The sequence below is a fragment of the Ochotona princeps genome, chromosome 6, assembly GCF_030435755.1.
Source record: "Ochotona princeps isolate mOchPri1 chromosome 6, mOchPri1.hap1, whole genome shotgun sequence".
Taxonomy (NCBI): domain Eukaryota; kingdom Metazoa; phylum Chordata; class Mammalia; order Lagomorpha; family Ochotonidae; genus Ochotona; species Ochotona princeps.
In genome coordinates, this window is record NC_080837.1 from 25475210 (window position 1) to 25499274 (window position 24065).

General features: G+C 43.8%; 1 protein-coding gene across 2 annotated transcripts in view; it reads left to right on the forward strand.

Annotated features, from left to right (window-relative positions):
- The window catches only part of RAB27A (RAB27A, member RAS oncogene family), an 85303-nt gene extending 64645 nt beyond the window's left edge, over positions 1 to 20658 (forward strand). For both annotated transcript variants that reach the window (XM_004578067.2, XM_058665831.1), the window contains exons 4-7: positions 586 to 671; positions 2440 to 2543; positions 9934 to 10057; positions 19583 to 20658. In XM_004578067.2, coding sequence (XP_004578124.2) covers positions 586 to 671; positions 2440 to 2543; positions 9934 to 10057; positions 19583 to 19781 — 513 coding nt within the window. In that variant the 3' untranslated portion in view covers positions 19782 to 20658. The remainder of the gene's footprint in view (positions 1 to 585; positions 672 to 2439; positions 2544 to 9933; positions 10058 to 19582) is intronic.
- The last annotated feature ends 3407 nt before the right edge of the window (positions 20659 to 24065 follow it).

Genomic DNA, 24065 nt, shown 5'->3' on the forward strand with positions numbered 1-24065 from the left:
ATTAAAAGCAAGCTGATTGATTTTTATTTATATTACTATGTGATTTATGTATTTGGAACATATTTATATATATATATTTAAAGATTTATTTATTTTTATTGGAAAGGCAGATATGCAGAGAGGAGGAGAGACGGAGAGGAAGATCTTCTGTCCGATGGTTCACTCCCCAAGTGACAACAACGGCTGTAGCTGAGCCAATCCGAAGCCAGGAGCCAGGAGCTCTTCTGGGTCTCCCATGTGGGTGCAGGGTCCCAATGCATTGGGCCATCCTCAACTGCTGTTCCAGGCCACAAGCAGGGAGCTAGATGGGAAGCAGGACCACCAGGATTAGAACCGGCGACCATATGGGATCCCGGCACATGCAAGGCGAGGACTTTAACCACTATGCTATCACGCCATTTATAAAATAGCTACATTTTAATAAAAATTATTACATCAAGCAAATACAATCATGTGATGTGGAAAACAAAGTTGTGTTTCAGAAGGGATTCTCTTTAGAAGTTTAGATGCTTTTGAAGTTTGTACAGCATGAATGGGAGTTCACTGGTCTCACAAGTTGCTTTGTCTTTCACTTGGTTGCTTTAGGTCTACAGGGCCAATGGGCCTGATGGAGCGGTTGGCAGAGGCCAGAGAATCCACCTGCAGTTATGGGACACAGCCGGGCAGGAGAGGTAAGATATGTTCAGTTAGCTGCTCGTCTCGTGATCTGAGCCCCACACAGCTAGCCTAGCAGTTGAGTTGCGCCTGGATAAGATATGCTGTGAAAATCACAGGAAATCTGTCTGTCTGAGATGATAGTGGTGGCTTAATTTCATTCAAGGTCAAAGGGAACTAAAAAAGAATCCTTTTCCTCGTTGGACCTTCTCATGTGGACTTTTTTCTTTCTTCATTTGTTTTTGCTACCTACTCAACCACAAGAAAGCTGCAATGTCACATGCACAATTCTTGCGTGTGTGTGTGTGTGTAAACCTAATGGGGGAAATTTTTTTTTTAATTTTGATAAACTTTGCATAGTTGATTAGGAAACAAAGAGTCAAGGGTTACAAGAAAGTAGGTAAGACCATTGTTTCCACATTTGTGTGCGCGCGCGCGTGTGTGTGTGTGTGTGTGTGTGTGTGTGTGGTGTTTCTGGGGTAAGGAAGGAGACAAAGGGAGAAGCTCCAGAACCTCCCACCCCATCCCAGGGTTCCCACCATGGGGCATGCTCTGAGGGCACTACTCAAGTGGTTTCGATGGCTCAACAGTTCTGAATTGCTGCCAGTCTCCCCATTCCAAGCATGATGAAATCTCTCTAGAATCCACTAGCTGACATAGTCCACCTTAGGGTCCTCTGTTGTGGTACCAGGTGTCCTCTGTAGGCTCTGATGGACCACCATTTCCTCCATGTGCACTTAGAAAAACTGTCCACTGCTCCATCTGAGCCTTCGCTCCAAAACCTATTGGGTGATTCTTGTTGGAAAGAATTCATATGGCCAGAGGCTGCCTGACCGAAAGAAGTCACGTGGAATCATGATGAGCGGTTTCTCTTAGTTAGCTACAGCTTCTGATTTCTCTCACAGCTTCCTTGGACAGTTCTTGTTTGTAAACACTTGTCAGGGAAAGCTTCTATAGCTTGGGTACTGACCCCTTGCACTCACACAGCTTTAACCATTACTGGGCTTTGACCAATCTTATTTCTTATTCCTCACTACACTGCCCTCATGTTTGGAAGTACATTCTGGAAATCCCATTATTTCATTTGTAATTATTTCAGCGAGATCTGAGAAAGATAAGAAACCCGATTGGTAAAAGCAGGGCTTGAAAATATTTCAGAAAAGTTTAGTAGTTTGGATAACAGATTTATAGCAGTGCTTTCTTCCCTGGAGCTGGGCTGAGAGTCCCAAACTTTGTATGTGGGCATTGTGAGAGGAAGCTGTTGAAGGGAGAGAAGAGATGGGAGGGGAAAGGACAGAGAGCAGAGGGGTGGGGAGGACAGGAGAGGAGAAGCAGCAGGGTGAATCTGGGAAAATAGAGTATGGAGAAAGGATAGGGTTTGTTGGCAAAGGCATGGTTATCAGAGAAAAGAGAATACTGTAGAGACAAGTTCAAAGATCCTGGATGGCGTTGTCATCTCAAGTCAACTTTCACAGAGGAAAAACCTACACTGCAAGCACTTTTGGCCTAATTAGCTCATACTCGCACCATGTATTCTTGGCTGAGGCTACTTCTTGTCATCTCTGTCCAGCTGGCTGCTTTTTCAAGTCACATGATTTGTCCACACATACATTTATAGAAGTGTTAAGTAACTGTGCTATCTGATTTGGGACTCTCAGTATGGAATTTGTTCTTTTGAACAATGGTAACGTTTTGAAAGCAGCTGAGGGCGTTGCATTTCTTGTGGTGTTGGAGGCAGGAGGGGAAGGGAATGGTTTTGGTGACCACTCTGCTTTCTGTCCTCAGGTTCCGTAGCCTGACTACAGCCTTCTTCAGAGACGCCATGGGTTTTCTTCTGCTTTTTGATTTGACAAATGAGCAAAGTTTCCTCAATGTCAGAAACTGGATAAGTAAGTGTGAACTTTTTCCCTGCCTCCCATGATGTCCTCCATTGTTCTGCTTCTGTTGTAGCCTGTTGGGAAGGTACTCCTAGTGCAAGTGCTGTTCAGAGCAGCAAGAAGTCTAAGTTTAGGGGCAAACAAAACAGGAAAAAAATGCACTCTAATTGACTTGGATTTGCTGAGCATTTTCTGTGCTGCAGGTACAAGATGTCGCCTGATACGCAATCTCTCAATTTGTTCCACTGGGGGAACTTTTTTTTTTATTAATTATTTTGCATTATGTGACAGTTTCATAGGCTCTGGGAATCCCCCCACCCTTCCCCCTCCCCTTCCCCCTGGTGGATTCCTCCACCTTGATGCAGTATTACAGTTCAAATTTAATCAACATTCTTTCCTTGCAAACATATACCAAGCATAGAGTCCAGCTACTTATTGTCCAGATGGGTTGAACAGTTTCTTGGGGAGACCATTTCTGGTCTGAAGTTAGAGCTGGTAGAATATCATCCCAGTCAATTAAGAGTCCCAATATAACATCAACAGCAATTTGCAATATTATGGAATTGACATGGTTTTGAGTAACCAGTATGTTAAAAAAAAAAAAAAACAAACAAGTCCTAACCACAACCTATGATTAGCTCATTGACATCTCAATTTTAGTTTATATACAGGACCGGACTGGCTGCTATATACCTTAAAATGGCTATAGGGTACCATTCAGCTGTCTCGTGTCTATTTCATTTTAGTATTTAGCCATTTGTTGTGTTGAAGTATAATTTTGCTGATCTTGGCAGATTTTAGGATAATCTAGACTGGCTTGTAACTCTAACAAGATATTTGTCAACATTTAAGGTGCAGAACATTTTTTTTGGGGGGGGTATGCAGGAAAATCCTCAACACCATGGTGAGGAGTAACTAATCTTTGTGTCCCACCCAGCAAGGCATGAGCCAATCCACGCCAGCTCTTTGCTGTCAGATTTCAAGCTCTACTTTCTGTTGTTTGTCTATTTATTTTAGGTTTTTTTTTTTTTTTTTTAGTTTGTATGATTGTTTGTCTGCTGTGAGGGGTTTTCAAAGTGATCCTGATGGTCATTGCGAGGGAGGGTGGGGGTCCAGAGTTGGAGCCAGGCTCTCGGACCAGAGAAAGCTCTCCTCCCTGGTCCCGAAGGACATTTATTGTTCTTCTGTTTCTGCGGACTGCTCAGGGCTTCTGGTTGTCTTTCCGATGACGTTGGTTTCTGTGCGGTAGTGTTTGGACTTCTTCCATCCCCTGTGGAAGCTCCGGTTGGGGGTGGGTGACCTCAGAGTACTCGGCCTCCGAGGGCATCCAATTCCCACTGGGAGAACTTTTAGCTTCATTGTGTAGATGAGAAAATATAAACCAAGTGTCTGCTTGTCTATTGCATGCTACCCACTCTTGAACTGTGCTGGAATAATAAATAGATATGGTATAAAAGGAGATTGTGTTAACAGGTTCGTGTCCTATAATCACCCTATTACGTTTTATTTTTTTATTAAATATTGATTTAGTTGTTGAAGAGAGTTACAGGGAGAGGGGAGGAACACACACACACACACACACACTCCACATACACATGGTAGAGGGAAAAAGTTTTCCACCTGCTGGCTGACTCCCCAACTGGTGGGTACACCACCCACACCCACCATCCCCCCGCCCCACACACGGTCTGGGGGTACACCCACACATACACACACAGTGGAGGGGAGAGGTTTTCCACCTGCTGGTTGACTCCCCAGCTGGGTGCAATGGTTAGGGCTAGGCCAAAGCTGAAGCCAGGAGATCTATCCAGGTCTCCCACATGAGTGTCACGTACCCAGATGCTTGGACCATTTGCTGCTACTTTTCCCAAGCACATTAGCAGGGAGCTGGATTGGGAGTGGAGCAGCCAGGACTTGAACTGGCACCTGCACGGGATTCTGGCAGTGCAAGCAGTAGCTTTATCAATTACATCACAGCACTGCAACATCACAAAATCAGTCCCTACTTGCTTCATTTTGCTTCTGTGCTTTTCAGGTCAGAACATGTGAATTTCTAGAACTATATATATATTTTAAAGATTTATTTATTTTAATTGCAAAGTCAGATATACAGAAAGGAGGAGAGGAGAAGAGACAGAGAGGACTGTCTTACGTCCGATGATTCACTCCCCAAGTGACTGCAATGGCCAGTGCTGCGCTGATCCAAAGCCAGGAACTAGGAACTTCCTCCAGGTCTCCCACACAGGTGCAGGGTCCCAAGGCTTTGGGCCGTCCTTGACTGTTTTCCCAGGCCACAAGCAGGGAGCTGGATGGGAAGCGGGCTGCCAGGATTAGAATTGGTGCCCATATTGGATCCTGGTGCATTCAAGGCGAGGACTTTAGCCGCTAGGCCACGGCACCAGGCCCTCTAGAACTGTATTGGCAAACATGTTCCCTAGCACAATAAATCTCAATCTTCTTCTTGGCTGTTTAGAGAGATTATAACATATCAAATGAATAACAATCAAAAATCAGGCCGCTTGACCAAATGACATTTTTCACATGGACATTTTCCTTCTTTGGTCCTTCTATTGTAACTCTAGGTACTCTATTACAGACCGCTGTGATGTTAAACTCTTTTATTTCAAAGTTTTAAAAAGCAGTTATTTAAAAATGTGTAGTACTTCAAAATTACTATTTTGGCCTTACGAAAGGTTGTTTGTGGTTTTGACAGTGGGACCTTTTTTGCAAATGAATGTTAATGTCATTTGTATGACACACTGTGGATTTCAAAGCGTTTTCACATAGTTGGTCCCGATCTTCATGACGGCCCCATGGCTAGATTTGGGTAGACTGTGTGTTCTTATTGCAGTTCCAGATGGGGACACTGAGCCACAGAATATTAGCTGCACCACAGGACATGGGGCATTTTGTTTTTGGTTCAGTGGGTTTTACTGCCTTGAGTGAGTTGGTCACTTAGAGCTGAAGAGCCTTTCAGTACTTTAAATCTGAGTTATCTGGATTTAGTTATGCATCCTGGGCTTCGTTTTGATAGCAGCCTGGCTGAGCTGCACTTGTCGGTACTTCCCTAGCAGTTAGAGTGACAGTGGCAGTTTCTGGTTCATTATTCACAGGCATGGTCATCCTCCTCTGCCTTCATTGTCTGGCCGAGTCCTGGGGCTTTCCTCTATCAGACACTTGACAAAGATCACCAGAGACTGTTCTTGAAAGTCCTCTGCCCCGCAACCCCATTTCTTTCTTTCTTTTTTTTCTTAAGATTACTTTTCTGCTTATTCTTTAAAATGCGATTTTTAGGGCCCGGCACAAAAGCATAGTGTTTAAGTCCTCACCTTGAACGCGCTCAGGATCCCATATGGGTGCTGGTTCTGATCCCGGCAGCTCCACTTCCCATCCAGCTCCCCGCATGTGGCCTGGGAAAGCAGTGGAGGATGGCCCAAAGCCTTGGGACGCTGCACCTGCGTGGGAGACCCAGAGGAAGCTCCTGGCTCCTGGCTTCGGATTGGTGCGGCTCCAGCCGTTTGTGGTCACTTGGGGAGTGAATCTTCGGAAGGAAGATCTTCCTCTCTGTCTCTCCTCCTCTATGTATATCTGCCTTTTCCAATAAAATAAATGAACCTTTTTAAAAAATGTGATTTTTAAAAATGGCTCCCACGAGATTTTCTGTGATTTCTTTTGGATTAAATGTTTCAGCATGTTATTTTGATTTGTTTTTAAAAAAGAAAACTTTATAAACTTTTTTCCTAAAACATTTTATTTTGCAGTTGTTTCCAATTTACAAAAATTGTGACGTACACTCCATCACACCCAGTCATTGGCTTCCATGAACGTTGACATATTAATATATTTGTCACAATCTATATATAATATCCAGCTTTCTCAGTTTTTAAGATTAAACTCCCTCTGAAAGTCGTATACCTCCCCGTCTCTACAAATCACCATTTTGTATTCAGATTATGCTTTTTTAAGCTCCAATATAAGAAAATATTTGTCTTTCTGTATCTGACTTAATATGATGATCTCCAAGTTCTATCTACTTTGCTGCAAATGACAGGATTGCATTTTTTTTTTTTTTTGGTTGAATGGTATTTCATTGTACACATAGACCACAGTTTATTTATTCTGATGGACCCCTTGGTTGATTCCACATCTTGGCTATTTAAATGTTTTTAAAGATTTAATTATTTTCGTCTGAAAGGCAGATTTTACAGAAAGAGAATAAAGGAGAGGCTGCTTTCTCAGATGCATTAGCAGGGAGCTGGCGCTGAGTGACACAGCCAGGAACTGAATCCCTGCCCATATGGAATGCAGGCAACACAGGCAGAGGCCTAATCTACCATGGCACGGGCTCTGACCGGTTCAATTTTAGGGTGCTTCTAGGGACCCTTATCACATGCTGCTTCAGGCAGTAGTAACACATGTGCCTTTATCCTTGGTGAGGCCTTTAAAAGCTAATTTGTTTTTTTGCATAGGCAAGTCATAACTTTTGTAAATAATTCAAAGAATTTAAAAAAACTTTAAAAAACGCATGCCTCCTGGACTGCCTACAGTAAACAGTAGTACCCATTATTACTGGCAATACCATCGTAGTTCTGATGCCTTAATTGTTCACTAGTGGTTCTCAAATGTGAGTGTATATCACCTGGAGAGGTTGTTGCAACATTGATTCTTATCCCAATCCCAGTCTCTTTATTTATTTCAAGATTTCCGTACATTTTATCTCTGTGTTTTTATTTGAAAGACACAGGCTGAGAGACAGGGATCTTGCATCCACAGGTTCACTTCACAAATGCCTGCCACAGCCAGGGTTGGGCCAGGTCACAGCAGTAGAGCAACCCCTGATTTTGCACTTGGGTGGCAGGAACCCAACCACTTGGCCGTTACCACTTCCTTCTAGGGTATGCATCAAGAGGGAACTGCACGATAAAACACAGCTGGTGCTCAAGTGTAGGCAGTTCCACACACATGGGATGCAGGCATCTCAACCAGTGTCTTAACTGCCCCACCAAGTGCCCAGCTTCCCAAACTAGAACATACCTGAGACTTTGTAGTTTTAAGAAATTCTCTGGTGATGCCAAGGTAGCTTCTCCACACTGTACCTGGAGAATCACTCCATTAACTCCTTTAATCTTAAATACGTACCGTGGTCATCACCATGCCGTAACTTCAGAACTCCAACAGCTTCTTCAGCTAGATACACAGCTAATCCACAGTGGAGTGAACATTCAGCCCTGGGCACCACCTGGAGCCTGGGTTCACATCTGCATAATGAACATGGGCACACTAGGGCACAGCCACTCTGGTGGTTTCTCAGTAGGGGTCATGTTGAAGCAGGTCTTTGAGGAAGGCTGTGGGTGGGTAGTAGGAATGTGGGAATAGCAAAGGGTGTGGTTGTTAGTAGAAACACCACCATTTGTTCTTCCTGTGTAGGCCAGGACAGTGTCCTGAAATGCCACACAGAACTTCAGGCCTGTGTGAATGCTCAGGAAGTGCCTGCCAACTTGTCTTTCTCTTCGTAAGAGAATAATGAACACAATCGCATAATGAGGAACTAAAATGTCGACACTCTTCTGATTAATTGTGATAAAGCATAAATTAGGCCATAAAGCTTGAGGCATGACTTATTGTGAAAAATCTTGGCAGCTTGATTTTTTTTTTACAGGGTTGGGTGAGTAAGAAATAGGACTTGATTTTCCTTCCTGGGGAGATTACTCAGTGTCGCTTTCTCCCATTAAGCCTTTTCACCGTTTTTCAGGTGGTAAGAAAGTAAAGCCCGGGCAGCCCCCTCTGGGTTCTGGATCTTCACTCATTGAATTCTTTATTTTGCTGGTTTTCAATGAATTGATTTTTGCCTAAGGATAACAGAAAACTGTGAAAAGCATTTCTGAAGGAAAACAGTTTGTAGGAAGGCAATTTTTAAGATTGCTATCACTGTGGAGAGGAGACATGATAAGAAGCTTTACGGTTAGCAGTAAGCACTAGGGAAACCTCCAAGTTTCTGTCCAGTTGCCATCTGTAACTATTGCAGACAACGGGGAAGTAAAACAGTAGATGAAAGATCTCTCTCTCTCTCTCTCTGTAAATCTGCCTTTTCTTATTTATTTATTTATTTATTTATTTTTAAAGATTTTACTTATTATTATTGAAACCGGGAACCTGGAACCTCTTCCAGATCTCCCACGCGGTTGCAGGGTCCCAAGGGTTTGGGCCGTCCTCGACTGCTTTCCCAAGCCACAAGCAGAGAGCTGGATGGGAAGTGGAGCTGCCGGGATGGGCCCGGCGGCATGGCCTAGCGGCTAAAGTCCTCGCGTTGAATGCCCCGGGATCCCATATGGGCGCCGATAAATCTGCCTTTTCAATAAAAATACAAATGGTAGGTTCGGGTGGTTGTAGTATCACAGTGGGTTAAGCTAATGCTTGGGACACTTTGATTCCTTATCAGAGTGCCTGGTTTAAGTCCAGTCTATACTCTGCATTTAATCCAGCTTCTTGCTACCACACCAAGAGAGCAGCTACTTGACCAGGATGGTCTAAGTACTTGGATTCTGGCCACCCATGTGGGAGACCTGCATGGAGTTCCTGTTTCCTGGCTTTGGCCTGTTCAGCCCTGGCTGTGGTGAGCATGTGGGGAGTGAACCAGTGAATTCCAGATAGGTCTCTCTCCCCTTCTCTCTCTCACTCTGCCTTTCAAATAAAGAAACAAATACATAAGGCTTTTAAAAAAGACAGTTGTCTTGTGTATATATGAACACTCATACTTTTGAGGGTTAGCAAACCTTCCATAACTTTGTGATTAAAAAAAGTTATTCATTTTTGTATTTGAAAGTCAGAAGTTACAAGGACACAGAGAGAGAAAGGAGAGAGAGGAGAGAGAGAGAGAGAGAGAGAAAGATTGAGATTCTTCTGTGTGTTCGTTTACTCCGTAGATGACTGCAATGGCAAGAGCTGGGCCAAGCCAAAGCTGGGAGCCTGAAGCTTCTTCAGTGTCTCCCCCCATGGGTGGCAGGGGCCCAAGGACTTGGACTAATTCTGCTGCTTTCCCAGGTGCATTAGAAGAAAACTAGATCAGAAGTAGAGCAGCCAGCTCTCCAAGTGGTGCCTGTAAGAGATGCCATCATTGCAGGTGGAGGCTTTACCTGTTGTGCTACAATCAAGCCCTGCCTTGCCCTTCCTCTGTAACTCTGATATTAGAAAAGTGGTATGTCTATAGGAACAGGAGTAGTTTTATGCCTTTGCTCCAGAAATTTAGTTGTATAGATTGATTTATTGATGCATTGAAAGCATTATGTTGGTTCCTTATGTCTGTGTAAATTTACAATTTTCAGAAAGCATTTTTGCTCAGATTTCCTGTTGACCATGTGCTTGCCTTGCTCTTCACCTGAAACAGATTTTCTTCTTTTAATAGGTCAGCTGCAAATGCACGCGTACTGTGAAAACCCAGATATAGTGTTGTGTGGAAATAAGAGTGATCTGGAAGACCAGAGGGTAGTGAAAGAGGACGAGGCCCGAGGGCTTGCAGAGAAATACGGGTGAGTATTTTTGCAGGAGACATTTACACAGAACATTCTCAGTGTAAGTATTCATGCATGAGTGGTAAGGAAAAGGTCAAAAATGAAAACTTAGAGAAAAAAAAACCCTTCAGCTGTGGGCCCTGGGTGATTTTGGGTCCCTACTTTCCCTATCAACGTGATGAGACAGTGGAGGCCATAGGAAAAGCATGAGGTGAGGGCTTCCTCAGGGTTAGGCCCCTTTGTTTCAACCTCCTGGCATTTGCAGGAAGACAGGTGTGCATCCACGTGCACCTGCGTGTGGCCTTCTTTACAATGTGCAGACAGGGCCCTCTTGGAATAAGGAAATCATGTGCATGCAAGAGGGAGATTTCCAAACCAGTCCTTATATCCCAGCTGTTGTAGAGAGCTCCGACACAGGAGAACACCTGCTGCATGTCACAGGCCAACTGCTGGCTTGGAAATGAAGTATGTATGCTGGGAGAGGAGTGTGAAGCTACCTTTTGGTACAGGTGTTGAGACTGAAGGTCAGCCAAATGCTGCCATCCTCCTTGAGCCCTGCAGTAACATGAATTAGACATCCAACGAGAGCCCACCTGCTCCTAACATGAGTCTTCAAGTATCTGCGTGTCACTGTCTTTCCTGAGCCCAAGTGTAAATTCACACCCTTGTTATATTTTTTAAATTATTTATTATTTTCCATGATACAGTTTTGTAGATATAGAGATTTCCTCTTTCCCTCCTTACCTTCTCTCTATCTTCCTCTCCCACTCTTTCTCTTCCCCCCATGTGATTACAGCAGCTACAGGTGGTAGGCAGCAGGCATTAGGGAGGCAGCATGAGGAAGATAGTAATGATAGGTAGGATGTTACCCAGGTTGGATCATGGCACAGTTGAGGGCTGCCAAGGGGGAGCTGCCTGCTTATTGTGGACCTTCCTCGGGTTCAGAGGGTGGGGTCTCCCTGAAGGGAGTGGAGGGATTGAGTGACTGGGCGCAGGAAGGAGTCAGGCTCTGGAAAGCTTTGATCATGAGGGAAGGAGTAAGTTGGATCCCAGAGAGACAAGGATTTGTAGAATCCTCAGTGTATGTGTGTATGGGTGGGTGGATGGGTGGCATCTTATGTGTACTGTCTCAGATTGCCCTGGAGGCTGTAGGTTGGGACCTGAGGTGGGATTGGAGGAGGGTGTATGTGGGAACAGAGGGGAGAAAGACTAGACTCTAGGAAGTTGCACTGTGATCTGTGAGATAGGTAGGAGTGATATTTGTGGTTTAGGAGAGGGTAAATTGGAAAGAAAAATACACAGGGTGGAGGCAGAAGAGGATTTTTAAATCCTTCTCAATTCTAGCTCGCCTGGGGGATTCGGCTGGCTTTGGGAATGCTTTGCAAGGTGCATTGTGGGAAGTTTCACCCCAGGCTAGATGGAGCGCAACCACTTTAGAAATACCTTAACAGATCACCTCTGAGCTCTGAGCAGAGGGTTGGGGGGAGCCTAGGTCAGGCAGGATTCAGATGAAAACCCCTCTAGTAACACTCAGGGTTGTGACTTGACGCAATGCTGGGTGCTGACCTAGCAGTCTCCATAAGGTGTTGTCTTGCTGGAGAGTGGAGTCCATAGGGCCTGCATGTAGGTAGGCAGGCAGATAAATGACTAGCAGCCATACCTTCAGACTGAAGGCCTTGTCATTTCTTGTTCCCTATGCCCTGGGTGGGGTAGGTGTCCCCGATCACAGAGCTTACCACACATACCTGGCCTAGAAGCCTAAGATGCTGAGGAAGGATCTAGGGGAAGGTGGAACAGGAGCAGGTCTGGTTGGTGGTTTACGCCAGTGGAGTGAGCCAACAGATAAGCAGCTCCACACCAGATGGAAAGGTTGCTGCTGCTTTTCTTCTGTCCTCCCGGTCTACCTCAAGTCTCTTCTTGAGTCCATCCTGACAAAAAGGGAATTCTGGGTAGTACTGGACAACTAAGCCAAGTTGAGACAGTAACAAAGCCGGGAATCTTCTCACTTTTCAAAGCTCTCCACCTGACTTTCATGTGTAGTGGCTGGGAGCAGCTGACTCGGGGATGTGAGTTGGAGGCTGACCAAGCCCCACAGGATGTTGAGTGAGGCCCTCCTCCTGTGAGAGGCTCTTGTGTAATGCCATGGGAAGGAGACAGAGAGATCACATACCAACGAGAAAACTGAAGTGTTGAATGTGCGAGCTGTGTTGCAAGGTGTAAGCAGGATGTGAGCAGTGAAGCAATGGGAACTGTGGACACAGAAGTTGCTTTGCAGAATTGTGTCATGAAAGGCCAAGAAGAAAACGGCTTCAGACAGGTGCATGCGTTTGGGAGAGTCAGAACTGGCGTCCTCTGGCTCCGGGCCCTGCAACCCTACAGCCATGCGCTGTTTCCTCTGTTCAGGTTCTTAGGGTCCCATGGTCTGTTATCCCATAGTCTCTATGTGCTGGCCTGGGGAATGTCTTCCAACTGGGCCCGGCTTACAGTAGCCAAGGAGTATTTCCTAGGGAAGGGTTCAATCTGTAGTTTCTAAGATGAGTTAAGATTAGAAGAGAAGGGATTACCAGGTAAGAATAATTGAAATTCTTGGAGATGAAGGGAGAAGGATGCAGATAGAATTCTTTAAATTTAGGAGGCATATAGTTCTATAGGCTATTTGGAAGTTTCAGAGGAAAATATGATGGAACACTTTTGTTCACATGCATTTCACCAATTCAGCATTAATTGTTCGTGATGATTCTCAGTGAAACCTCATGTCTTTCCTAATTCTAGCAATTTCATTGGTTGCATGTATGTTAAAGTACTGTGACGATCTGTTCATCCATGTGCTAGCAATTGGAAAACATAGGTTTGTGGCATATCTTTATGTCATTTTTATGTTGTCTGATAAGCTTTCAGTTTTTTAAAAAAGGTTTGTTTATTTGAAAGGCAGAGTTTTACACACACACACACATGCACACACACACACACAGAGGCAGGGTAGGGGGAGACAGAAAAAAAGATCTTCCATCTTCTGGTTCACTATCCAAGTGGCAGCGAAGGCTGGAGCTGAGCTGATTCAAAGCCAAGAGCCAGGAGCTTCTTCTGGGTCTCCCATGTGGGTGCAGGGTAGCAAGCATTTGGGCCATCTTCCACTGCTTCCCCAGGCACATTAGCAGGGAGCTGAATTAGAATTGTAATAGCTGGAACTTGAACCAGTGCTCCTATTTGATGCTGGCATCTCAGGCAGAGTTTTCACTTGTTATGCCATAATGCCAGCCCACTAAATTTTTCAGTCTTGTCACTGTTATTCTGTGTTTACTTAGTTTGAAAAAGCAGTTCCTTGGTTCACAAAGTTTCTCTGAAACCCGTATATTTGGGGAATGAAAGACTGTCTCAGAAAACCCTTGCAAAGTTAATAAAGAACATTGCAATGCCAGTGTGGACTGTTTGTGTGGTGTGGGGCAAGGAGATCTGAGAATGGCTTTCTTGTGACAGCTAAGAATGGGAAGAGTGATCGTACGTGTGATGATGAAAATCAGAATGATTTTTGTTTGGTAACCTGTTGATTGGTATCTATTTGCCTCTACATTTTGTCTTTGTTTCTCTGGAGCTTGGTGACATTGTAATTGAAACCCTCAGGTCTCTTCCTAAAGAGACAAAGTAATCTGTTTCGTAGATCAAAGTTTTTTCAAACAGGTGCTTTCTACTGTGCTGTATGATTGACATTTTCGGTGAATTCAAAGAGCAAAAAGGAGTCTTGTTCGAGCTTGTACTCCTGCCAGCCCAAATGGGTACAGTTCACACTGCTGCTGAAACACTTCCTAACATTAGCTACAAGTGGAGCCAGTGTTGTCTCGAGGTAGGTGAAACCACCTCCTGTGATGCCAGCATCTCATGCAGGTGCTGGTTCCAGTCCTGGCTGCTCTGCTTCTGATCCAGCCCCTTCCTGGGAAACGTAGCAGAGGATAGCCCAAGTGCTTAAACCCTTCCCACTCTTGTGGGAGACTGAGCAAAAACTCCTGGCTCGTGGCTTCTGCCTGGCCAGTGCTGGCCATTGCAACTCTCTGGGAAATTACCTAGGAGATGGAAGACCTTTCTCTCTGTAACCCTGGCATTAAATAAATGAGAAGGTCTTTTTCAAAAATGAACTATAATGGCAGTAACAAATACATTATAAGATAATATAGAGAGGAGCCTTGGCAACAATTGTCTTACAGAGGGTGCTGTTCTATCTCAAACTGTGCCCATCACAGTCACCCGGACGCTGGAGCTCATGGGTGTCTGGTTCTGGAGCTCTGGGATGGAACCACAGAGTTGCTTTTCTAGCTGGGTCCCAGACACTGCTGCTGGTGGTGCAGGGGCAGCATTTTGAGAGCAGGTGTAGACATTGAGTCACTAAAAAGATGTGCATAAGTAAAAGAAACAACAACAACAAAAGAAAGACTAAAAATGTGCATGCTAGGGTGTTCTACTTGGATGACATTCCTCATGCCCAGAATGTGAACCATGTGTCTACCTGTGCTATGCTTGGATGTGGGAAATGTGCAATTGATTTCTCGTTAGGAAATTCATGTTCAAGAGAGGAGACTTTTTTTCCCTTCATGCACAATGAATTACACTACCTATGAATTGTATGGAAGGGGACCCTGGGTCTGAGAGAGCACACACCAGAAGCAAGTAGACAAGGCATTGTTCTGTGTGAAAATAATTTCATCTGGATTCCTGCCCGTGTAGCTTTATCCACCAATTGTAGTTACTGGCTGTAATGAACCTTTTGTTTGTGGTTCAAAGTTGCGAGAAAGGCAAATGTGCATATGATCAAAGTCTAACACCAAGTGCATGTAACTCATGTGCTGAGCAAAGAAACGGGCAAAACTAATGGCAAAATTAACCTGACAATGTTGCTCCGTGGAAATGCTACATTAGCACCACCATGTGGAGTAACAGAATAACAACACTTAAAAAATTTGAAACAGACAATTGATCCTCTTGAGTTTGAGGTAATATGTCTAAATTTTATCTTTATTGTAAAGGCAGATTTACAGAGAGGAGAGACAAAGATCTTTGTTTCCCTGGCTCACACCTCAAGGGCCAGAGCTGAGCTGATCCAAAGCCAAGAACCAGGAACTTCTTCCTGGTCTCCCATGTGGGTGCAGTCTCAAGGGCTTGGGCCGTCCTCTACTGCTTTCCCAGGCCATAGCAGGGAGCTGGGTGGGAAGTGGAGCAGCCAGGGCACAGACTGTCATCTATGTGGGATGTAGAAGCTTAAAGGTGGCGGATTGGCCTGTTGAGCCATGGCACTGGCCCCTAAATTTTTACCTGAAAAGTTTTAGGAAAAGCAGAATGTTATTGAGAGAGGGGAAAATCCAGCTGGAAGAACATTGGTTGAACACTGTCTGGGTGCTGGGCTGGCGCTAAGCACTTCACAAGTTAAGTCCTTCTTCGCAGGACCCCAAGGACCCCTCCGGCTTCCTCCTTACAGTCGGAGGTCCCAGGACTGTGAATTGACTCTAGAACCCAGAAATCTTGATAATTATACCTGACTTCTTCCTTCGCTCTTGCTTTCCCTCAGCCGACAACTTGAATGTGTTTTTAAATTTCTTTGAAAATGTATAAAATGGGGCCCGGCGGCGTGGCCTAGCGGCTAAAGTCCTCGCCTTGAACGCCCCGGGATCCCATATGGGCGCCGGTTCTAATCCCAGCAGCTCCACTTCCCATCCAGCTCCCTGCTTGTGGCCTGGGAGAGCAGTTGGGGACGGCCCAATGCATTGGGACACTGCACCCACGTGGGAGACCTGGAAGAGGTTCCTGGTTCCCGGCTTCCGATCGGCGGGCACCGGCCCGTTGCGGCTCACTTGGGGAGTGAAACATCGGATGGAAGATCTTCCTCTCTGTCTCTCCTCCTCTCTGTATATCCGGCTTTCCAATAATAATAAAATCTTTAAAAAAAAAAAAAAGAAAATGTATAAAATGTTTAATAAATGTGTTCGGATAAGGTACCTCAAATTCTTTCCAGATGTAAGAATTAAGAAGATACAGACATATAAATGTCTCTCCCTCCGTCTGCTAGTCTTCCTCTACCTGCCCAGTCGCACAGTCCAATATTCAAATCTAAGAGCAGGCAGATTTCTCTTTGGAACATTGTTTGCTTAGAACAGAAAAGTCTTACTTTAGTCTTAATTCAGGTTCCTTTAAGATTTTAATCTGTCCACCTGACTTCCAGACATATGACTTGCAGATTCACAAATGGCAGACAAATACAGTTTTTTTCCTGTATTTCATTTTTTCATAAAAAGATGAAAGCTGCTTCAATCCGAGGTGATAATCCATAATGTCTTAGTAATATTGTGCAATGTATCACTTAACTGCTGAACTCTGAAATTCTACCAATTGAATATTAGCCCTCATGGACAGTAGTAGCCTGAAGCTCTGCTAGAATCATCGGTCATATCCAAGTTGCTATTGCTTAGTAAAGAAGCACTTTCGCTCAGTATCTCCTGATGAGGAGTCAGGGAGGCAGGCACTGTTTGGTGTTGGCAGGTTCAGGGGAGACTTCCCTGAAGCAGGGAAGTGTGCTCTCCAGGACCAGCACTGGGACAGTCCTGCGCCAAGTACTGTGCCTTCAACCCAGGCTTCTGTGCAAGCCTGGGGTGCTAATAGTTATAATGCCAGTGAAATTCAGAGCTCTGACTTTCCATTATCTCATGCCACTGTTTCTTTGAGGGTAATGTGCTCTGCTTTTTAAGCAAAATTACAAATGTACATCTGTAGCTTAACCCATTTCTGTGTTGGAAATAACCATTTATGAAGTGTTCTGATCTAAATGGTTTAAATATTAACCCATGTAGTCCATGCAAGAGGATAGGTACTGATAAGGTTGATATTATGGATGAAGCAGCTGGGGCAGCAGCTGGTAGCTCGCCTGAGTTCCACAGTTGGTAAGATACAGTCCTGGGACTTGAACACCCAAAATCTGACTTTGGGGCTGGGCTTCTGGGTCATTTTTCCACACTGCTCATAGTGTTCGTGCCCAGCTTTTATGGTTGTCATTCATCTTAGAATTTTAAATAATTTCTGGATTCTTCTAGTACCTAATACAATGTGAGTGGCATGTAAACAGTTATCATAATGTATTATTTTGGAAATAATGACAAAGAAAAAATATCTGTGCATGCTCAGTGCACATGCTATTTCTGTTTTTCAAACATGTGTGATGTGCAGCTGGTTGAATCCAGGATGCGGAGTCCACAGATGGAGAGGACTGACTGGATCAGGCAGTGGCTGAATGTAACAACGTTGGAAAGTACACAGTAGAGTGCCTCTTGTGCATTATGTTGGCTTGAGCCAGAATTTTCAGTGACTTTAAGGGATTATTTATTTCTGGTCTAAGCAGTAATACTTTTATAGGGAACAGTGTGCAGTTGTGTTTACATAGGACCTCATGCCACATTCAACATTTAATCTTTGTGATTTTGCCATATTGATAATATTAAGCATTGTATAATGTTCCGTGCTGAAAATACTACATTTTAGAGGCTGGTGTGGCTTAGTGGGTAAAGCTGCTGCCCGCAACACCATCATTCATTGTAGGTGCGGGTTTGTGTCTGAATTGCTCCATTCTAATCCAGCTCCCTGCCAATGGCCTGATAAAACAAAAGAAAACAGCCTAGGTGTTTGGGCCCTGCCACCCACATGGGAACCTGGATGAAGCTTCTGGCTCTTGGCTTTGGCCTAACCCAGTCTTGGCTGCTGTGGCCATCTGGGGAATTAACCAGCCAATAAGATTCTCTCTCTTGTTGTATAACTCTGAATTTCAAAATAAATAAATCTTGAAAACCAAAAAAGATGTATCACATTTTATTTTGCATACATTTATTGATGGAAACTTTGGTTACATTTTCACTATTCTGAGTAGTGCTGTGTTAAATATTCCAGTAAGATGATGATAACCTGTATGCGTGAGTTTCCCTAGGTCTCTGCTAGCCACTCGTAGCCAGCTAGATAAAAACTAAAACTTCAAATTCCCTTTTTCCTTCTACCAAAAAAAGAGACTGAGGGAGAGAAGCAGATCGAGCTCCTATCTGTTCCAGATGGCTTCAGTAACCAGGGGCCTGAAGCCGCGAGCTGAGAACTCCATCCAGGTATACCCTGTGGGTGACAGGGGCTCTGCTACCTAAACCCTGACCTGCTGCTGCCCAGGGTCTGCAGTTTGCAGGAAGCATGAGTTAAGAGCCAGAGCCACAAACCAAACCCAGGAATTCCAACATGGGACACAGGCATCTTAAGTGACATCTAACTAGCCATGTTTGAAGTACTCAATAGCTGTGCATGGCTAGTGCTATTCTAGAACCGGGCTTCCCAGACTCTTCACGGCATAGCACAGATAGAAAACGCTATTGTATAGTTCAGTGTGTTAAATGTACAAGGAGCTTGGAATCGCAGGAGGCTGGCTCAAGGACTTTGGCCTCCACGGGCCTTTCTCTGTTGCACCGAGGACTTGTGAGTCACTAATACTAACTGCACACCACCAGGCATCAGGTCTGCTTGGAGAGGGGCTGCAGGCTCCAAATCTATGAAAAGTTTTAGTTCTACCAGTTATTATCATGTTGTTTTCCAAACCACTTACAACAATTCATGTTTTCACCAGCAGTGAATGCAACTTCCTCCTTTCTTATGTCCTTGACAATACTTGGTAGTGGTGATTTTCATGCGTGAATTAATGCTATTAAGACTGTAATACTTCCCACCCTATTCTCCTTTCCACATCCCTCCACCCTTCCTCCTTATTTTAATTTTTACAATGATATACTTTGAATTTATTTTGTAGTCATAAGCTTAACCCTCAAGCAAATAAAAAAATTCAGCAAGTAGTAAGGAGAAAAATTGCTATTCCTTAGGAATACAGACAAATGCTATAAACTATAATCAAATCTGAAAATGCCAATTTCAGTTATATTTATTACATTTTTATACTACATATTATTAGTTACCACAAATCAGGGGAGGCATGATATTTGTCTTTTTGGAACTGGATTGCTTACTATCATAATGATCCATTGTATCCATTTTTGTTGTTAAATACAGTACTGTCTTCTGTAGTGGTTGTACTAGTTTACATCCCCACCAACAATGAATTCAGGGGACCTATCCCCACACCCTTGCTAGCATTTAGTATTTTCTGATCTTTGCATTCTAGCCATTCTAACTTGGATGATGAAACGTCATTGTAGCTTTGATTTGTATTTCCCTGAAGGATAGTCATCTTGAACATCTTTTCATATGTCTGCTTGCCATTTGTATTTCATCTTTTGAAAATTGTCTGTTTATATCCCTTACTCATTTCTTGATTGGAAGGCTTGCTTTGTTGTCATTGAGTTTCTTGATCTCCTTTTGCACCCTGGATATTAATCTTTTATCGGGTGTCATTTTCATACCCTGGGATGATGAAATGTTTTTGGGATCTTGTATGTTGGCACTCATCCTCGAATCTGAATTAACAAGGGCAAAGGTCACTGTCCTTCCCCTGGCCATGTTGTGACCTGAGTTCTCTCTGTTTTTCAGAATCCCTTACTTTGAAACGAGTGCTGCCAACGGGACAAACATAAGCCAAGCAATTGAGATGCTCCTGGACCTGATAATGAAGCGAATGGAACGGTGTGTGGACAAGTCCTGGATTCCTGAAGGAGTGGTGCGCTCCAACGGTCATACCGCCACAGACCAGCTAAACGAAGAGAAGGAGAAGGGGTCATGTAGCTGTTGAAGCGTCAAGTGCACACCACACCAATTCCCATGGCCCCTGTCAGGCCCATCTCAGTAGCTGATACAGGGCACAGTGAGAGATTGATAGGCATTGGGTACAAACTGCTTCTCACCAACCCCACTAAACTGTCTCTTTGACGACTAGTTGGAAAGTGAATTTGCCGCAACTTTTCAATATTTCTTTAACATTCGTACTGAGAGTTGTGAGAAATATTTCGCAGAGTCAAAGTGCCTTAGCAAACCTTAGCCCCTGGCATTAGATCATTCAAGGGTTCAGAATTTTGTTGTCACAAGTTATATTTATGATAAAGAAAAGTCTACAGATATCATCACTTGCCTTAATGTACATATCCCATTTAAAATCTTAGATGCTATTATAAAATCTTCACAGCCTTGATGATTCTAGAGTTGAAATCATTGGTGACCTTCTAAACTCCCATACAAACCACTTAAATTTTAGGGAAAAATATACTCACAGATCTGTTCAGTGTCTTTCTTACTGTCAGCGTTTCTTTTTATATGAATATAGGAGGAATTGAGGTCATGTCTACACATCCTGAGCAAAGTGGACTGAGCAATTGTGTGCTCACTGTGCCTTGTATGTTGGTGGCAAAGGGATTGGGGGTGTTCTGGGGGCAACCTAATGTAGTATATGCAATTGCCAAGGCACTCCTGGCTCCCTGCTTTATTCCCACTGCTGAAAAGGTGATTGAAGAGCCAGGGAACAGGACTCTATGGCTTCAGTTAACTGGGATTCATTTATTTGTGCTTGGCCTGTGTGCTGGCCATGTCTGAACATAGCTGGTGCTTATGCTGAAGTTCTTTGTGTTAAGTGAACATGCAGATCTTTTTTCTCATATTTCTGGTATGGGTCTGGCCTCCCTGGACCACTGTTTCAGTTGTCCTGTGAACTGTGAGCTTCTGTCTTCACTATCAGGGTCTGTACTGCTGATATCTGCGACTTCCTTATCTCCCCCGGTGGAATGGAGGACGTTAGATGTTAAGGACGTATCACAGCTGTTTTGCTATTGGTGGAAGACAGATGTTTGTATCCAAGCAATCACATCTGTACTCTTGTTCAGTAGAAGGAAATGAGGTTTATTACACTCCCGCTTTCCTTTGAGCCCATGGGTATTCACTATACTTACTGGGTCTTGCCAACATCATTTATTCTGCTGCATCACCAAAGTGCACTCACATCAGCTCCAAGGTGGTTTGGGAAGATGCTCTATGGAAGTTGTAAAGTTCAAAGGCGTTTCATTGGGAGGAAACTTATTATTTATTAAAGGGATTTAAGTGAAGTAGATCAGAATTTCCAGGCAGCTTAATGGCTATTCAGGAAGAAATGCCACTCATTACAATTTAAATAAAGGAAAATAAATGTATCTTGTGACTGCAAGTACTTGGCAGTGTTGTGTTGAAGAAATACAAGTGTGATGGAGGAGTCTTGCTTTTTCCTGATGACCTGGCTTCACTGAGCAGCTGTCATGATTGTTCCTGCTTGCTTTCTATGCTCCTTAGCAAACTTAGCCTTGTTTGTCAAGATTTTGGATATTTTCGCCTTTGGAATTAGGGCTTCTTTTAAATACCAAAGAGATCATCGAGGTCAGAGCATTTGGACTGTATGTTGGAGAGAGGGAAAGATTCAGAATTTTCAGGGGCAGGTTCACAGTTACATTAATAGTGCCTTCTGAAGTTATCTTAAGACTCTGGTATAGTGCATCATTTAATAGCCACACATCAGGGCATATTTTACATGATCTATTTGTGTAGTTAGAATACAGTGTGGGCATGCTGAGTTTTTGTGAACCAAGTGAGTAATGAAATACAGATTTCATTGGCCTTAAACATATACAATTAGATGTATACTTGGCATAGTTTATACCTACAAACATTCTTTAATTATCGAAGTAGATAACCTGTATTCTCTTAGGAAATCATTTGCTGAAATTTGAAATTAAAGTACCATATTTTTGTGTGTCAATGTATTTTTCTATTTACAAGCCTGTGTAAAAGTGAAGTGTATGTTTCTTCAATGGATTTTGTGCCAATTCAGCTATAATAATAATAATAAAAAGTGGACTGATTATTTGAGTTTGTGAGTAATTTAACACAATGACTTTTCAAGGGGTGATGTTACAGTGCAGCAAGTTAAGCTAACACCTGCAGTGCATTTTGGCATCCTGTGTAAGCACTGGGTCAGATCCTGGCGGCTCCACTTCCTGTCCAGCTCCCTGCTAATGTGACTGGGGAAGCAGCAGGAAATGTCCCAAGTGCTTGGCCACCTGCTACCCATGTGGGAGCCCTGGACAGAGTTTCAGCTTCCTGTCCTCAGCTAAAGTCCTCACCTTGCATGTGCAGGGATCCCATATGGGCACCAGTTCTAATCCCGGCAGCCCCGCTTCCCATCCAGCTCCCTGCTTGTGGCCTGGGAAGGCAGTGGAGGACGGCCCAAACCCTGGGACCCTGCACCCACATGGGAGACCTGGAAAAACCTTTGCCTCCTGGCTTCAGATCGGCTCATCCGTTGTGGAAGATCTTTCTGTCTCTCCTCCTCTGCAAATCTGACTTTCCAATAAAGGAAAAAAAAAGCTATAGATATATCCAGATTATAAAATTGTGAATTGAAATATTGCTAGACTGTTTCTTCAATAGATTATCAGCTAGTTTGACAAATCAATGTGAAACTTTCTAAATATTATTTTAGTAGTTATATGAATATGAATATTAATTTTACATTAACAAAAGTTGTAGTAACATGAGTTCCTATACCCCCACTAAGATCTCTCATTTATCACAATTAATGAACCACACCCAGCTTCCCTTATTGCTTTATCCAAATTTCTTTTACTCCTCCTACACCTCCTAAGATCTTGCAATCAACATTTAGTGTTAATCTGTTTTTTAAGTTATTATCTTATCTTCCACATACGCAGGAGAACATGCAGGATTTGTCTCTCCATTTCTGGCTGTTTTCATACAACATGATGTCCTCCTGTGCCATTCACTTTGTTGCAGGAGACAGGATTCCATTTTTTTCTTTTAGATTTATTTGAAAGCCAGATATACAGAGAGGAGAGACACAAAGGAGGATCATCTGTCTTCTGACTCACTCCCCAAGTGGCCATAATGGCCAGAACTGACCTGATCCGAAGCCAGGAGCCAGGAGCCTCTTCCGGGTCTCCTACATGGGTGCAGGGTCCCAAGGCTTTGGGTCCATTCTGTACTGCTTCCCCAGGCCACAAGCAGAGTGCTGGATGGGAAGCGGGGCAGCCGGGATATGACCGGCATCCAAATGGGATCCCTGCATATGCAAGGCGAGGACTTTAGTCACTAGGCTACTGCACCGGGCCCATATATAGGTTTTTTGTTTTGGACCTTAGGTGTGATGATATAGCTGAAAAACGTTTTCATCATAAAATATTTACAGCTAGCTAAAATTGATACAATCTTGGTCTAAAAGTTGTTACTTATTTGAAAGAGCGAGAGAGCTCTTCCTAAAAGAAGAGCTGCTTTACTCCCTAAAGCTTCATAGGGGCTGAGGCTGGGCTGGGCAGGGCTGGGCAGGGCAGAAACCAGGAGCCTGGAACTCCAACTGGGTCTCCTGGGTGGGTGGTAGGGAGCCAGGACCTGGGCCATTTTCTGCTGCTGCCCCAGTCCTTGGGCAGGGAACAGCCTGGACTCCGGTGGCATTCACGGCGGATGCTGGAGTCACAGGTGCCGGCTTAGAGTGAATCTAATCGGTAAATTCATTTGAAAAGCAATGGAGTATTTTCTACTAAATTAAGAACTGTATGTATCTCTGATTCAGCTGCTCCAAATAAGTAAACTGTATTTTATCAGGAAAAAAAGTTTCTGGGTAAAAATGCTTCTTATGCTCAGATAGGAATACCGTTGATAAATGGCCAATTAAAACGACACTTTCATGCAATGTGGTAACTCTGCGGAAATACCCATCACCATAAGGTACACAGGGATTGTTGTAAATCCTGGGGATATAGCTGCGAACAAAACAGGTAACAATTCCCTGCCTGCATGGTGCTTGAAAGGGGGAGAGTACAGTGTGACGGGCAAGTTCAGCGTTTTGAAGGACACACACACTCACGTTTTACCCACTGAAAACCGCTGAGAGGTCACCCAAGCGACCTGTTTGGTGCAGGGAGAGTGGCTATAGTTCCCTTGAAAATGTTTTTCCTAGATGTATTTTGTGTGTTAATATATAAACTAAAACTGGTAGGAATGTAAAAGATCATTTAGTGTAGATTACATATACATCAAATGGATG